Source organism: Crinia signifera, chromosome 4, assembly GCF_055691185.1.
Source record: "Crinia signifera chromosome 4, ASM5569118v1, whole genome shotgun sequence".
Lineage (NCBI taxonomy): Eukaryota > Metazoa > Chordata > Amphibia > Anura > Myobatrachidae > Crinia > Crinia signifera.
In genome coordinates, this window is record NC_139220.1 from 308,662,295 (window position 1) to 308,680,181 (window position 17,887).

Genomic DNA, 17,887 nt, shown 5'->3' on the forward strand with positions numbered 1-17,887 from the left:
GAGCCCCGCGAGGGGACACAGAATACTTTTTAAGAAATATGCGTCCCCTCGCGGGGCTCGCTGCGCTCGCCGCGCTTCGGGCTCGGTGGCTCGCTGCGCTCGCCACGCTATATAAAATCAACTCTATGCCCACTTGGATAGTGGGGAAATGAACAGGACCTTCTTAACATTGAATCCTATGCAAAATCGCATCGAATCGCATCGCATCGCATCTGATTGTATGCCTTAAGGTAAGGCATACAATCACAAAATCGGCAGCCCAGATACTACATAAGTACCGAATTTTGGCTCAATCCATGTGGCATTATGTGTAAGGGGCAAATATAATGGGGTCTAGTATTTTGTTGCATAATGTGTAGAAGTTGTATATGGTGTTGTACAGTACACTCAAGGACACGCCCCCTGTTGAGTGGCCACACCCCATTTTCCGGAGCGCGCCTTCGCCGCGCGCACAACTACATCCTTCACTTTTGTCACCATGGTGGGCCTGCGAACTTTAACTGCCAGGGCCTGTTTTTAATCCCATTCCCACCCTCTCTCTGCCGCTCTCTTAGCATGTACACTGGCACCACTAACACCGCCCCTCCCCCACCCAAACCATCTTTTATCATGGTGCCCCCCCTGTCATTTTATCCTGGATCCGCCCCTGTCTACTGCTACTACTACTACTACTGCTGCTGCTACTACTACTGCTACTACTACTACTGCTGCTACTACTACTACTGCTACTACTACTACTGCTGCTGCTACTACTACTGCTACTACTACTTCTGCTGCTACTGATACTCATAGGCATGCGCACGGGGGGTGCCGGAGGTGCACAGGCACCTCCTAATGACGCCACCCCCGCATCCTTCCCCTTTCAGCACAGCGCTGGCCGGATGCTGCTTGCCGCCCCATCTGCTCGGCAGCTGCAAATGTCCAGCAGCGTGCGCGCCTTCACCCTGTGCCCGGCAACGTTAGCTTCGTCCCTCCTCCGCCCAGCACCTCCATACCCCCGCCACCCGGCAACGGCAGGTTCCCCTCACCGTCCGTCAGCGGGAGCTTTACTCGCCCAGCGCCTCCTTCTCTCCCCTGCCCGGCAATGGCAGCCCCCCCCTCCACTGCCCGTAAGAGGTAGCCTCCTTCTCTCCCCCGCCTGACAGCGGCAGCTTGGTCCCCACACACTCCGGCAGTGGCAGCTAGCTCTCCCCTCCCTCCGCAGGCTCCAGGCAGCTCCTATAGCTCTATGGGGCCATTATAAGTGTGGCAATATGGGGCATTATATGTCTGGCAATACGGGGCATTATGTGTGTGCCAATACAGGGGGCATTATGCATGTGGCACCACAGGGGCATTATGTGTGTGCCAATACAGGGGGCATTATGCATGTGGCACCACAGGGGCATTATGTGTGTGCCAATACAGGGGGCATTATGCATGTGGCACCACAGGGGTATTATGTGTGTGCCAATACAGGGGGCATTATGCATGTGGCACCACAGGGGCATTATGTGTGTGGCACTATGGGGCACTATGTATGTGGCACTATGTATGTGGCACTATTGGGGAATTGTGTGTGGCACTAAAGGGTCAGCACTATGTGTGGCTCTACAGGGGGCATTATGTATATAGAAATAAGGTGGGCATTATATGTGGGCAACAAGCATGTAATCCCCAGACAATGAGCATGTAATCCCGCTGGACAACAAGCATGTAATCCCTGTGGCAATGCGCATGCAACACTCCCCCGTGTCAAGGAGCATGTAAACCCTGGCATCAAACATGTAACTCCTGACAACGAGCATGTAGGTAAGCACACTTATATGGCAGAATATGTAATGGGCATTATGGCGTGTGACATATTGTGTAATGAGCAATATGGTGTGTGGTATAATATTTAATGTATACATGTATACACCATATACGTGTGGTGTAATGGGTATTTTGGTGTGTGGTATAATGTGCAATGGACTTTACAGCATGTGGCATAATGTGTAATAGGCAATTCGGTGTGGGTCGTAAAATGTAATTGGGCATTACAGTGTGTGGCGTAATAGGTAACTGGCATTACAGTGTGGGCCATAATAGGTAATTGTCATTACGGTGTGTAGCCTAATATGTAATTGGCATTACGGAGTGAGGTGTAATGGGCATCACAGTGTGAGGCGCTACGTGGGCATTACTGTGTGGTATAACATGTATGGGCATTAGAGCATGTGGTATACTATGTGTACATTATTGGTGCATGCCTTCCTTGCGCACTGTACCTAATTTTAAAAAATTTGTCAAGCCCTGGCATAATGTGTAATGGGCATTACGGTGTGTGGCATTATGTGTAATGGGCATTACTGTGTGTAGCATTATGTGTGATGGGCATTATGGTGTGTGGCATTATGTGGAATAGGCATTATGTGTGATGGACATTATGTGTAATTGCCATTACAATGTGCAGTCTATATTTTTGCAGCGTGACTGCGGCACACACTGTACCTGTTTCAGATATGTGTGTGTGTGGGGGGGGGGGGGGATGATTCATTCTGGAGTGCATATACATAAATAAGTCACCTTCTATTTAGTTTGCATTTATGCCAAATAGGCGGTGATGGACACACCCAGTAGGTGGTGATGGACACTCCCCTCCAATCGTGCACCTCCTAAGAAAATGGGCTGCGCACGCCTATGCTGATACAACTACGACTACCGCTACTACTACTACCGCTACTACTACTACTACTACTACTACTACTACTACTACTGCTACTACTATTACTATGACTAATACTACTACTACTGCTACTACTACTGCTGCTACTACTACTACTATGACTACTACTACTACCACTGCTTCTGCTGCTACTACTACTCTTAATACTACTGCTAATACTACTACTATTGCTACGACTACTTCTACTACTACTGCTGCTGCTACTGCTACTAACAATACTACTACTGCTGCTACTACTACTACTGCTACTAACAATACTACTACAGCTGCTACTACAACTGCTACTAACAATACTAATACTACTACTACTACTACTACTGCTGCTGCTGCTGCTGCTACTGCTACTAACAATACTACTACCACTAATACTACTGCTGCTGCTGCTGCTGCTACTGCTACTAACAATACTACTGCTACTGCTACTACTTTTACTTCTATTGGTACTAATACTGCTGCTATTGCTGATGCTAATAATATTACTACCACTACTATTTTTATTATTAATACTACTACTGTTGCTACTACAGCTATTCCTAGTACTACTACTCCTCCTGCTGCTATGCTACTACTATTAGTTCTACTAATTCTACTGTTTCTACTACTACTTTTACTGATTTAACTAGTACAACTACTACTATTGCTACAGCTCCTACTACAATACCTAAAGTATAAGTCAAGTTAGAGATTAGGGTCCATGTCTTAACATTAGTTAATACTTTCTGTGAATGGACGTCTGCAGCCACCTTGTGTGTCTGACTCTCACCTTACAAGTTCAGACAGTGTAAAAGCCATAGAGATGATGCCTGTTTTGCTGGTTTGCTTTATCACATCTTTTTTTATAATGACTTCATCAGGTGTCTATAACGGAAAGAGAGAACCCAAGTTACACAGACATCAATACACCCAGAGCAACGGGGAAAGAACAATGCCATGTTTTATATTAAAAATGTCTGGGCGTCATAAGCCCTGAAAAGTGATAAAGTAAAGAGATAAAGGGCGAGATGTACTAAGCTGTGAAAAGTGATAAAATGGAGAGTGATATACCACCAACCAATCAGCTCCTACCTGCCACAGCCTGTGACATGACAGGTAGGAGCTGATTGGCTGGTGGTTTATCACTTTTCAAGCTTAGTACATCTGGCGAAGGTACCAGCCAATCAGCTCCAAACTGCCCTGTTACAGGTTGGGTTTGAAAAATGACAGTTAGGGGCTGATTGGTTGAGCATTTATCACTCTCAATTTCTACCAAAGTAGGATCTAGAGAAAGTAATCCCTACCAGTGATTCAGGTGCAATTACCTTCTTACTTCTTGTTTCTTGGAGTGCCTAATATACATATCTAACTTTTACATAATACTCCTGTGTACCACATTGTCACTGAGGTCTGTCCTTATTTATTATTTATTGCCAGGTATTTATATAGCGCACACATATTCCGCAGCGCTGTACAGAGTATAGTTGAACATTCACACCAGTCCCTGCCCAAGTGGAGTTTACAATCTCTATTCCCTACCACATGTACACGCACACACAGACATTCTAGGGTTCACTTTGTTGGGAGCCAATTAACCCACACAAGCACGGGGAGAATATACAAACTCCACACAGTTAGGACCATGGTGTGAATCAAACCCATTACCCTTTATACTATATTGTCCTTGACATGGTTGTGCCCAGCATTTTTCTGGGTGCACCCACTGTTTTTCTGGGCATGCCCAGGAAACTATGGGCATCCCCATGGGACTGCCCCCTGTCCGCCTACTTCCCACCCCCCTTTGTGGGAACGCCTCAGGGACTGTCATAGTCGCTGATGGCATTTGCACATGCGCATATTAGTCGGTACGCATGCACAGAGTCGCACCATAGGTCCCCGCAGCGTATTCCAGTACTGAGTGCTGCTGAATCAGACGCCTACAGTCAAGCAGAACTGAGTGCTCCTAAAGCAGTGACAGCGCGATTCTCCGCTGTGATTACAATGGAGGCAGCTGGCTCACCCCGCAGTCAGTGCAGGGTGAGACGCTGCAGGGGATGACAGAGTCACCGTTCTCTGTGTCTGTGTTTTTTTTTAACATTCTTTAGGTGGACTACAAGTCCAAGAGGGCCCATTATGCCCCGCATGCTGGGACTTGTGGTTCGCCAAGTCCCAGCATACGGGGAAGGCCTGCTAGGACTTGTAGTTCACCTGTAAAAAGCAATGTTTGTTTTATTTTACATGTATCAGCACAGCATCCACCGGCCGGGGACAGCCCTGGGCTTCAGCTCTGGACGGGTGAGCATGGTACAGCCGGGGTACCTTACATAAAAATTGTCCCCCGACTGTGGCGTGACACCACGGGCTGTTGGAGCCCAGCGCTGGTTCCAAAATATGGAAAACCCTGTGTTTCATTATTCTCTGTATTTTTGGAACCAGGACAGGTCTAAGAGTCCGGGGCTGGTTTCAGAAATACCGGGAACCCCTACGCTTTTTGTCCTCCGTATGCTCAGGAGGGGGGATCCCCAGGCCTTTTTTTTTTTTTTTTAAGACAGAACCATGCATAGATCTCAATGATCTGTGCATGGTTCTGTCAAATTCGCCTGTCAGAACCTGGTCTATTTTTTTTTTTTTTTTACATTTTTATTAACGTTTTCCCGAAATCTCATCTCATTAAATTTGCGAGTTGTATACTTTATAATGGGAAAACATCTGGATGTGAATGGAAGTGTGACCAAAAATCGCCAGTTCAGAATGTGCAAATTCACAGCAAAAAGTCCGCAATTTGCATCTCAGTAACTTGGCGATTTCAGAAAAATGTGCGAATTCTTAAGGTTTTTTTTTTTACTAAAAATCACCATAAAAACGAATTTGCATTCCATTAAATCTCACCCAACATGTTGTTGTATTTCACAAGCAATCATTAGTTGTGCAATTAGCAATTATTAATTGAGGGATCTGTTTGATCATATAAGATTAGAGATACCGGACGAGAACGGAGACTCACCAAGATTTCGATGACCACTGACTTGTCCACAGGTTTCAGACTGGGGCTCATGGTGAAAATCCGGTAGAGAACTGCATGGGAGCAGAGAATTACATAAATATTATACCAATTAGACTCTGTCCTAATCTCCAATCTTTCACATGTTCTATTAGAAGTGATCTTACCCTACCTGACGTTAATCCCTTTTAGGCTGAATGAGATACATCGACGACTTGTTTATCCTGTGGGATGGTCCACAGGAAAAGGTTATCACATTTATCGATGCTCTGAACAAGAATAATCTCAATTTGAGACTTACATGTGAACTCAGCAAAGAAATGGTGACCTTCTTGGATTTAAAGATCAACAAGACAAATGATGGCAGGATTGTCACAGATTTGCATAGAAAACACACGGCAACAAACAGTTTACTGCATAAATCAAGTGCCCATTTCCCACCAGTCCTAAAAGGGATTCCCAGAGGAGAATTCCTTCGATTAAGGAGGAACTGTACAGACCTGGAACAATATGAAATTAGATCACAGGAATTGACAGAGAGACTCATTAACAGAGGCTACAGTAAAAGATCGATAAAAAAGGCCCAATATGAGTCTAGAAATACAGATAGAAATCACCTCCTGTATAAGAGGAAACCCCAAAACACTGGCCCACAACCAATCCGCTTCATTGGAGATTTCTGTTCTGAATGGCAGCAAATACAACAAATAATTAAAAAACATCTAAATATTCTTAAGACTGATCCTGATCTGGATGTAGCTCTGGGCCCCAGAATTCCCATAGGCTGGAGGAGAGCAAATAATCTAAAGGACAAATTAGTTAGGAGTCATTTTGCCAAACCCAAAAGAACTGACAAGAAAATTAAAGGATCATACAAATGCGGAGGCTGCAAAGCATGCAGCTACATGCAGAAAACTACTGAATTCCAGGACAAGTACGGTCAAACGCATACCATCAGGGATTATATTAACTGCAAGACAACAGGACTCGTATACTGTCTAGTATGCAAATGCAATAAGAAATATGTGGGAATGACCACAAGACCGTTCAAACAAGGAGTCCTAGAGCATGTGGGCTCAATTAGGAACAGTAGGGAAGACCAAAGAAAATTTAAACAACTAACGTCAGCGGCCAGGCATTACCATGACAAACATGAATCTAATCCAAAAAACTTGAGAGCCTACGGCCTGGAACAAATACATATGGGAATACGAGGGGGCAACTTAACTCAAGAACTTCTAAAGAAAGAGAGCTACTGGACTTTTCTACTGGATGGCCTACAGCCCAAAGGCCTAAATCAGGGGTCTTCAACCTTTACGACAGTGTGGGCCACATTAAAAATTTCAACGAAGCCCGAGGGCCACTAATCTCTACTGCGGTATTTAGCACAGCTCTTCCTAGACAGACATCACAGCCCCCGCATACATAGTTGGCACAGCTGCCCATACACATAAACCCCACCTCCAAAATAGTCAGCACCAGGGCTATTTCTAGACAATTAGGGTCCCAGTGCGAACAGAAAAAAAATGCAGCTCCCCCATACATAATATATTGAAGAAATTGCGCGCCCCAAAAAGGTGTGTCCTAATTCTAAGGGGCATTGTCTAATTATAAGAGTGTGAACTAGCAGGAAAACCATTACCTGACATCTCACTTTTGCAACCTGCATGACCAGACATTGGTTACAGCAGGAATGGTTGTTGTCTTTCCTCGCTTAAGTTGGATGGCTAAAGGCCGCACAGTGACATATAAACATGAAGGCCCACACAGTGACCTAGTACGCCTCACAAATCAAGCCCAAACAATGACAGGCTACTTAAATCAATATACACTGTTTATCCGTAATGCCCATTACACATTATGCCACACACCATGATGCCCATTACACATTATGCCACACACCATGATTCACCTCTGGCGTGTCCCACGTGCAAAGGGGACTAGCGCGGAAGGGTTTTTTTTACATGGCAATGACAGGTGGCGGGCCACTCAAAACAACTCAGCGGGCCACTTGTGGCCCGCGGGCCATGGGTTGAAGACCCCTGGCCTAAATGATTATATAAATTACAATGTATTCTTGTCATAAAGAGAATAACTTTTATGGATTAATGGATAACAGGAAACTCAGAAAAATAGAACAAAACAGATAAAGCTAAAAATTTAAACTCATAAACCTGTCATAAACACTATTTCACCCATAACAAATATGATTATGTCACCAGAGAATTTCACTATCTCACTTTAAGATAAATATTTTTTAACAGGAATTTATTCCTATCACAATTCCTTCTCCTTTTCTTTCTTAATAAATCCAGATTTTTTCTTAATAAATCCAGATATAATTTACATATATTTTTTAGTTATCAAATAAGTCACCAGCAACTTCACTTATTCATTTTATTTCTGAACATGGGAATGTATTAGAGTTATAATTTTTTGCACAATGTTTTGGCACATATTTTGAATTGATTGAACACTATTATCACAGCACAATACAATCTACATTGATTAATTTAGCATAATAAAAACTCACAGCTGGAACAATAGCAATCACACATCAGTTGAGCACAAATATTTATAAACTATAATATTCAAACAATTTCATATACAACAAATTAATAATAAAATTAATGGATAATAATAAAAACACAAAATAAAAATCAAGATATGGAATATAATATATTACTAATGATGAAATAATAATGACTGAATCCATAAGTTGTCCAGAAAATTACCAAAAAATATATTACAAAATACATCCTAATCAGTACATTAAACATATGCCTTGCTCAAGAAATTAGCAGATTGGTTGACAGAAGAGTCAATCAAACAAAAAGGAAGTGGTGGTCCCTGATACAAAACCTCCTCCAACCCGACAGCCGGGTTTGCCTGTGAAAAAGCTGATGCGAAATGCGCATTGGCACACAGCTCACTCCACTACCTAAGGAGTGATGCTGCTCCTTCTTTCTTTCTTATTTTAAAACTGGAAATTGCACTGTGTTTTGATGGGATTACCCTACTTATGTGAAGATAATTGTTGTATTATTCTGCCACGACATCTATTAGCCGCTAAACACTGTCATTCTGACAGAAGCGACTTTCATTGAAATTATCTATATTGCATGAAGAGCTGATAAACTGAACAGCATATTAACACTGTAATAAACTGTTGCTACAGTTATACAATTGTGCTAACTTATACTACCACAATATTCTGAGACATAATAGCTGTTAAACACTGCTATTTGACCTTAATGCTCCTTATTAAATATGCTAATAGTTGCACCTTAGTTAATTCTGAGGTACACATTGTCCATTTCGTTAGCCCCATGTACAGTAGGAATTGTGTCAGTATAATCGCTAGATACAGTGAACTCACTTTCACCACACGTGGGGCCAACTTATTGGATAGTGTGTACCTGGTATGAATAATGGTGCAATCACTAGCACCGCTGCCTTGATATCACAACAACACATCAATTTATGAATTTTCTATGCGTTAAATGTCTATCAGCAGTGATATTCAACAACAAATATAGTAACTCCGACAGAGTGACTTCACATTTCTATATACCTATTGTACATGTGAATTAAATTGGATAGTGTGTATATATCATAATAAATTTAGGTGCAATCAATAGCACCATTCATTCGGTATCACACCACTACTGTATGTCTAAGACGCCTATGTGTCAATTTGCAGGACTGCACTTTGATAAAAGTAAACTATACTGACACGATTCCTACTGTACATGGGGCTAACGAATTGGACAATGTGTACCTCAGAATGAACTAAGGTGCAACTATTAGCATCATTTTGGCACTCCACTATTATATGTGTAGATAACTACAGGACTATCTGCACTAATACCTGAATAGCGGCCAAACTTAGCTATTCTGATTGAAACCAATTTTACTGAACACAAATGGTTCTGAAGGTGGAGTTCAAGAATTGGACAGTGTATATGCCTGAATAAAGATAGGTGCAATCACCAGCACCGCTGCTTAACCTTACACTATTGCAGATGAACACAATTATGTGCCCAGGTGGTAATCTGTAGGGCTGCAATGTGTAAAGGGATATGCTCCGCAAAATAGCGTGATGTACACCTCTGATTTCAAAAAGGTAAATGTGTAATAAAATACAGTGGCAACTCCGGTACACTCATCTGTAGATCACAACTGTCCAACTTACACAATGAGAATAGCTCAGTGCTAGAATTGTATGGCGCATACAGACGATTTATGTCATCTTGATGAAAGCAGATATATCAGTGGTCACAGTGGTAATAGACTGAACTACTCACAATAGTATAAGCTGGACATACCTTTGCCCCACCTGAATGGTTAGTACATTAATGGAAAGAGCCGGCAGGTTGCCAGCAGATACACTGTACCACAAGAAGAGTAATGTAGGGTACACACCACGACGACCCGCTCACAATGCACATTGTGAGCGGGTCGTCAGTGTTTATTCAGACCCGCTCACGATGATGCGGGGGGGGCACGACCCGCTCACGATGTGCACCGTGAGCGGGTCCGATCTAATGGCGACCCGCACCCGGCAGTATGGTCGTTATTCAGATCCTACCTGCAGCAGGTAGGATCTGAATAACGACTGACCCGCGGGACCGCGCATCGGATCGGTATCGGTCCACACCAGGACAGAAAAGGGCCCAATCACCACACAATCTACATCCAATTGGTCAGAATTGGATCTAGATTGAGTGGATCGGGCCCTAGTCATCCTGGTGTGTACCAGGCATAATACTAGCAAACTTATAAATAATAAGAAATGAGCAGTGACTACATCTGTGCTCTCTCAACTGTGGATACATTGTAATACAGTGTCTTCATCAAAGTCTCTCAGTAACATTGTTCCAATTGTTAGCAATATATTTGTAAAATACAAATTAACATTGGAAAACACAATCAAGTGGCTATCTACATTGATATTTACAGAAGAATAGAATAATCAACACTCACACAGTGCAATATATTTTTAATCACTTTATTCTTTTCTGATTTTGCACACGATACTTGTTTGTTTATACTTCGCTGGCTTGCAGCAATTTTAACCCCTTCCCGACAATTGACGTACATTTACGTCATGGTCGGGAAGTACTTCCCGACACATGGCGTAAATGTACGTCATGGCATTTAACTGTCACCGCGTCTATAGACGCGGTGACAGTTTCAACATGTCTGCTGTCCCTGACAGCAGACATGTCCGTGCATGCCCAGGGGGGGCTGCGATGCCGCCCCCCCGTCGGCGATCGCTGTGATTGGCTGTTCAGTGTGAACAGCCAATTACAGCGTTTTCTGTGTCACCGGCGAATAACGTTCGCCGGTGACACGCGATCGGAGGTGATTGGTGCTGTAAAGTACAGCACCAATCACCGCGGGGTGTAAGGGTGACACTGGTGTCACCCTACCTCACCCCGCCCGCCCCCAAAGGCCGTGATTGGTCCGTCGGACCGACGGACCAATCACAGCCATGGAGGGGGGTTTAAACTAACGGTGACTGCACTGCAGACGCCATTCCGGTCTGGAATTGCGTGCAGTGCGGTCACCGTGCCTAGCTGCCGCGATATACTGACCAGAACCTTGCAAAATACTTACCTGATCCTTGCAAATATCTTGCCTGCTTCATCACTGCTTGTAGTGTGCTGGATGCTTCCTGGATCCTGTTACTTGTGACTTCCTGTGTTGTAAACTTGTGCTGCTGCAGTGTAATAGCGTTAGTTAGATAGAGAGAGATAGAGAGAGAGATAGAGAGAGATAGTGTCAGAGAGTGCTATATTTTGTGCTGCTGCAGTGTGATATAGTTATAGAGAGAGAGATAGAGAGAGATAGAGAGAGATAGAGAGAGATAGAGAGAGATAGAGAGAGAGAGATAGAGAGGCCTAGTGACAGAGAGTGCTATATTTTGTGCTGCTGCAGTGTGATAGTTATAGATAGAGAGATAGAGAGAGATAGAGAGAGAGAGATAGAGATAGTGACAGATTGTGCTATATATTTTTTATATAACTGACTGCTGCCCCCCCTTTTGTGCTGATCAGTATAAATTAACTGATCAGCAACTTTTTGGGGGCGCAGGTTTTTTTTTATATATATATATACCTGTCACTGCTGCTGCTGCAGTGTCATAGAGTGATAGATAGTGAGAGATAGAGAGATAGAGAGAGATAGTGACAGAGGCCCTTATTCTGATCTGGGCGGTACGGCCCGCGTGCGGCCGTACCGCCGATGTTTTCGCTCTGCACATGCGCAGAGGTCACTCTGCGCATGTGCAGGGGAAATCGCCGCACAAAAATTTTATACGCCGCAAAGGGGGCGTATAGGGGCGTGAGGGGCTTAATAGCCTCATTTACCTATGAATACGCCCAGCGTTTCATGGGCGTTCCCATGCAAACGCGGGGCGTATGCATGGTAATGAGGCTATGACGCCAGTGATGGGGGCGGAAAGCTGACATCGCCGGATGTCAGCTCTCCGCCCCCATACAAGCTTTCACACGGACGATTGTCCGTGTGGTCTAAGCTTGCGGGAGCTGCTGGAGCGTGCGGCCCTGCCTTCGATGGTCGCCGACCATCGAATGCAGGGGGCAGCTCCCACCATGGTGGAGGCGTACGCCCCACCATTTTCATGCGGATCGCCAGCCGTCCGCGTACGGACGGCCGTGGCGATCCGTATTGTAGGCGGGGATTGGTTTGTGCGGCCGGAGCAACGTATGCGGCTCCGGCCGCACAGACCAGAATAAGGGCCCGAGAGTGATAGAGAGTGCTAAATTTTGTGTCTGCTGCCCCCGCCTTTTGTGCTGATCACTATATCTGAGGTGACCAGCAACTTTTTGGGGGTGCAGAGGTTTTTTTTTTTTATATATACCTGCCAGTTGCACTGTCAGTTGCACCAAAGGTTGTGCACCTGCTGCCCCTCACTGGTAATCAGTGTCGCATCACTGATCACCTTTTTTTTTTTGTGTGTGCTGTGGGGTCTTTTTTTAATTTTTTTTTTACACACACTGTGATTTTGTGGGTGTCCTGTGGCCGCTGTGCGCTGATCAGTGACGTACATCACTGATCATCTTTTTCGGCACAGGGTTGATCTATTTTTTTTTTTTTTTTGATCAAATTCCTGTTGCCCTTGAGCGCTGTTCAGTGACGGACGTTACTGACCAACATCTGTGCTCAATTTTTGGCGCAGGACCTTTTTTTTTTTTTTTTTAACCCCTTCAATTTTTTTTTTAACCCCTTCAATTTTTTTTTTAACCCCTTCAATTTTTTTTTTTTTTTAACCCCTTCAATTTTTTTTTTTTTGTATAAAGTATTTTTTTTTTTTCTGCACTACATACACACTACACACTACATACCCCCCGGGTTGAAATAAAGTTTGTACCCCCCCCTACACTATACACGTGTTGAAACATTTCACTACCAGTAACACAAAAATAAAAATGGCATCCCAAATGTCATCCCAAATGTCATCCCAGTCATCCAGAAGAATGTATTCAGCGGAGGAGGCATATGCCATGCTTGCTTCTGACTCTGACACAGCCAGTGATGCAAGCGGGGAATTTGAAGGATTCGCCTTAAGCTCCTCTTCCTCCTCTGGTGATGAGGGACCCCCTCAAAGACGCCCCCGTAGAGCAGCTGAGACCCCCCCCCCAATAATTGATCTCGTATGGACCCCACCACCAGACAATTTTGAGCCCCAGGTTCCTGAGTTTTTGGCCATGCCAGGAATCCAATTTGATTCCACAGGTCTCAGAGAAATTGACTTTTTCAAATTATTTTTCTCTGATGATTTTATAAATTTAATGGTGGACCAAACTAATTTATATGCCCAGCAGTTTATTGCTCAAAACCCCACGTCATCATTTGCTAGGTGGACCCCTGTAGATGCAGTAGAGATGATGACGTTTTGGGGTCTGGTGTTTCATATGGGCATAGTAAAAAAGCCAGAAATTAGGCAATATTGGAGTACAGATGTTCTGTACAGCACCCCATTTTACCGTATGGCCATGCCCCGGGCTCGATTTGAGACGATCCTTAAATTTTTGCATTACAACGATAATGCACAGTGCCCACCCAGAGATGATCCCACCTTTGACCGGCTATTCAAAGTCAGGCCGGTCATTGATCATTTCAGTGCCAAATTTGAAGACATGTACATCCCAGATAAATTCATTTGCATAGACGAGTCCCTTATACATTTTAAAGGAAGGGTTAAATTCCGCCAGTACCTTCCCAGTAAGAGGGCAAGGTATGGCATAAAAATGTATAAGCTGTGTAAAAGCACCTCAGGGTACACTCACAGGTTTAGGGTATATGAAGGGAAGGATTCAAGAATTGAACCGCCAGAATGCCCCCCCCCTCCCTCGTAGGTGTTAGTGGAAAAATTGTCTGGGATTTAGTGCACCCCTTCCTGGATAAAGGTTATCACCTCTATGTGGATAACTTTTACACCAGCATCCCCCTGTTTAAGGCCCTTGGTTCAAGAGGTACAGCAGCTTGCGGTACTGTGCGCAAGAACCAAAGAGGCCTCCCAAAAACGCACATTGCCCAAGTAATGAGAAGGGGTGAAAGCAGGGGAATATGCACCGAAAATATGTTGTTGGTCAAATATAAGGACAAGAGGGATGTCCTTATACTGACAACAATTCACGGAGACAGTACCACCTCCGTCCCTGTACGAGGTACCAGTACCCACACCTCAAAACCTAATTGTATCCTGGATTACAATAGGTACATGGGCGGAGTGGATCTTTCAGATCAGGTACTGAAGCCGTACAGTGCCCTGCGGAAAACAAAAATCTGGTACAAGAAGCTGGCCGTGTATATCATCCAGATGGCACTGTATAACGCTTACGTGCTATTCCGTTCTACCGGCCAGAGGGGGACATTTATGCACTTTCAAGAGGAAGTCATAAAGGGCCTAATATTTGGGAACCAGCAGGCAGAGGGCCCCAGTACTTCTAGTACTGGCCCCCGTATTGTACCAGGGCAGCATTTTCCTGATGAAATCCCCTCCACTGGAAAAAAGGGCAGGACACAAAAAAGGTGCAAAGTTTGCTATAAAAAGGGAATAAGAAAGCAAACTATTTTCCAGTGTGACACTTGCCCCGACAAACCCGGCCTATGTATAAAGGAGTGTTTTAAAATATACCACACATCTATGGATTATTAGGTTCATAATTTCACCGTGCTTCGGGGGTCTTACTAATGCCACATAGCACCCACCATTCATTCCACCAGAATCTGAGCTGCAAAATCCCAAAATCACTCCTTCCCTTCTGAGTCCTGCCATGCACCCAACTGGTATTTTTTGGTCACATGTGAGGCATTGCCGTACTCGGGAGAAATTGGGGCACATATTTTGGGGTGCTTTTTCTCCTTCATACCTTCTGAAAATGAAAAATTTTGAGCCAGAACTGCATTTTTGTGTAAAAAAATGTAATTTTTCATTTTCACTGCCCACTTGTATCAAAATTGGTGAAACCCCTGGGGGTTTGAAATGTACACTATACCCCTAGATGAATTCCCTGAGGGGTGTAGTTTGCAAAATGGGGTCACTTGTGGGGGGGTTCCACTGTATTGGTGCTTTGGGGGTCTTGCTAATGCGACATAGCACCCACCATCATTCCACCAGAATTTGTGCTGCAAAATCCAAATATCACTCCTTCCCTTCTGAGTCCTGCCACTTTTTGGTCACAGATGAGGCATTGCCGTACTCGGGAGAAATTGGGGCACATATTTTGGGGTGCTTTTTCTCCTTCATACCTTCTGAAAATGAAAAATTTTGAGCCAGAACTGCATTTTTGTGTAAAAAAATGTAATTTTTCATTTTCACTGCCCACTTGTATCAAAATTGGTGAAACCCCTGGGGGTTTGAAATGTACACTATACCCCTAGATGAATTCCCTGAGGGGTGTACTTTGCAAAATGGGGTGACTTGTGGGGGGGTTCCACTGTATTGGTGCAACATAGCACCCACCATTCATTCCACCAAAATCTGTGCTGCAAAATCCAAAAATCACTCCTTCCCTTCTGAGTCCTGCCATGCACCCAACTGGTATTTTTTGGTCACATGTGAGGCATTGCCGTACTCGGGAGAAATTGGGGCACAGATTTTGGGGTGCTTTTTCTCCTTCATACCTTCTGAAAATGAAAAATTTTGAGCCAGAACTGCATTTTTGTGTAAAAAAATGTAATTTTTCATTTTCACTGCCCACTTGTATCAAAATTGGTGAAACCCCTGGGGGTTTGAAATGTACACTATACCCCTAGATGAATTCCCTGAGGGGTGTAGTTTGCAAAATGGGGTCACTTGTGGGGGGTTTCCACTGTATTGGTGCTTGGGGGGTCTTGCTAATGCGACATAGCACCCACCAAAATTCAACCAGAATCTGAGCTGCAAAATCCAAAAATCACTCCTTCCCTTCTGAGTCCTGCCATGCACCCAACTGGTATTTTTTGGTCACATGTGAGGCATTGCCGTACTCGGGAGAAATTGGGGCACATATTTTGGGGTGCTTTTTCTCCTTCATACCTTCTGAAAATGAAAAATTTTGAGCCAGAACTGCATTTTTGTGTAAAAAAATGTAATTTTTCATTTTCACTGCCCACTTGTATCAAAATTGGTGAAACCCCTGGGGGTTTGAAATGTACACTATACCCCTAGATGAATTCCCTGAGGGGTGTAGTTTGCAAAATGGGGTCACTTGTGGGGGGTTTCCACTGTATTGGTGCTTGGGGGGTCTTGCTAATGCGACATAGCACCCACCAAAATTCAACCAGAATCTGAGCTGCAAAATCCAAAAATCACTCCTTCCCTTCTGAGTCCTGCCATGCACCCAACTGGTATTTTTTGGTCACATGTGAGGCATTGCCGTACTCGGGAGAAATTGGGGCACATATTTTGGGGTGCTTTTTCTCCTTCATACCTTCTGAAAATGAAAAATTTTGAGCCAGAACTGCATTTTTGTGTAAAAAAATGTAATTTTTCATTTTCACTGCCCACTTGTATCAAAATTGGTGAAACCCCTGGGGGTTTGAAATGTACACTATACCCCTAGATGAATTCCCTGAGGGGTGTACTTTGCAAAATGGGGTGACTTGTGGGGGGGTTCCACTGTATTGGTGCAACATAGCACCCACCATTCATTCCACCAAAATCTGTGCTGCAAAATCCAAAAATCACTCCTTCCCTTCTGAGTCCTGCCATGCACCCAACTGGTATTTTTTGGTCACATGTGAGGCATTGCCGTACTTGGGAGAAATTGGGGCACAGATTTTGGGGTGCTTTTTCTCCTTCATACCTTCTGAAAATGAAAAATTTTGAGCCAGAACTGCATTTTTGTGTAAAAAAATGTAATTTTTCATTTTCACTGCCCACTTGTATCAAAATTGGTGAAACCCCTGGGGGTTTGAAATGTACACTATACCCCTAGATGAATTCCCTGAGGGGTGTAGTTTGCAAAATGGGGTCACTTGTGGGGGGGTTCCACTGTATTGGTGCTTGGGGGGTCTTGCTAATGCGACATAGCACCCACCAAAATTCCACCAGAATCTGAGCTGCAAAATCCAAAAATCACTCCTTCCCTTCTGAGTCCTGCCATGCACCCAACTGGTATTTTTTGGTCACATGTGAGGCATTGCCGTACTCGGGAGAAATTGGGGCACATATTTTGGGGTGCTTTTTCTCCTTCATACCTTTTGAAAATGAAAAATTTTGAGCCAGAACTGCATTTTTGTGTAAAAAAATGTAATTTTTCATTTTCACTGCCCACTTGTATCAAAATTGGTGAAACCCCTGGGGGTTTGAAATGTACACTATACCCCTAGATGAATTCCCTGAGGGGTGTAGTTTGCAAAATGGGGTCACTTGTGGGGGGTTTCCACTGTATTGGTGCTTGGGGGGTCTTGCTAATGCGACATAGCACCCACCAAAATTCAACCAGAATCTGAGCTGCAAAATCCAAAAATCACTCCTTCCCTTCTGAGTCCTGCCATGCACCCAACTGGTATTTTTTGGTCACATGTGAGGCATTGCCGTACTCGGGAGAAATTGGGGCACATATTTTGGGGTGCTTTTTCTCCTTCATACCTTCTGAAAATGAAAAATTTTGAGCCAGAACTGCATTTTTGTGTAAAAAAATGTAATTTTTCATTTTCACTGCCCACTTGTATCAAAATTGGTGAAACCC

At 44.0% G+C, this 17,887-nt stretch overlaps 1 protein-coding gene across 1 annotated transcript in view; it reads right to left on the minus strand.

Moving 5' to 3' along the window:
* The window catches only part of LOC146075794 (venom factor-like), a 186,926-nt gene that overhangs the window by 154,104 nt on the left and 14,935 nt on the right, over positions 1-17,887 (minus strand). Inside the window, exons 4-5 of the mRNA XM_083185393.1 lie at positions 5,685-5,755; positions 3,471-3,565 (exon numbers count right to left, since the gene is read on the minus strand). Coding sequence (XP_083041519.1) covers positions 3,471-3,565; positions 5,685-5,755 — 166 coding nt within the window. The remainder of the gene's footprint in view (positions 1-3,470; positions 3,566-5,684; positions 5,756-17,887) is intronic.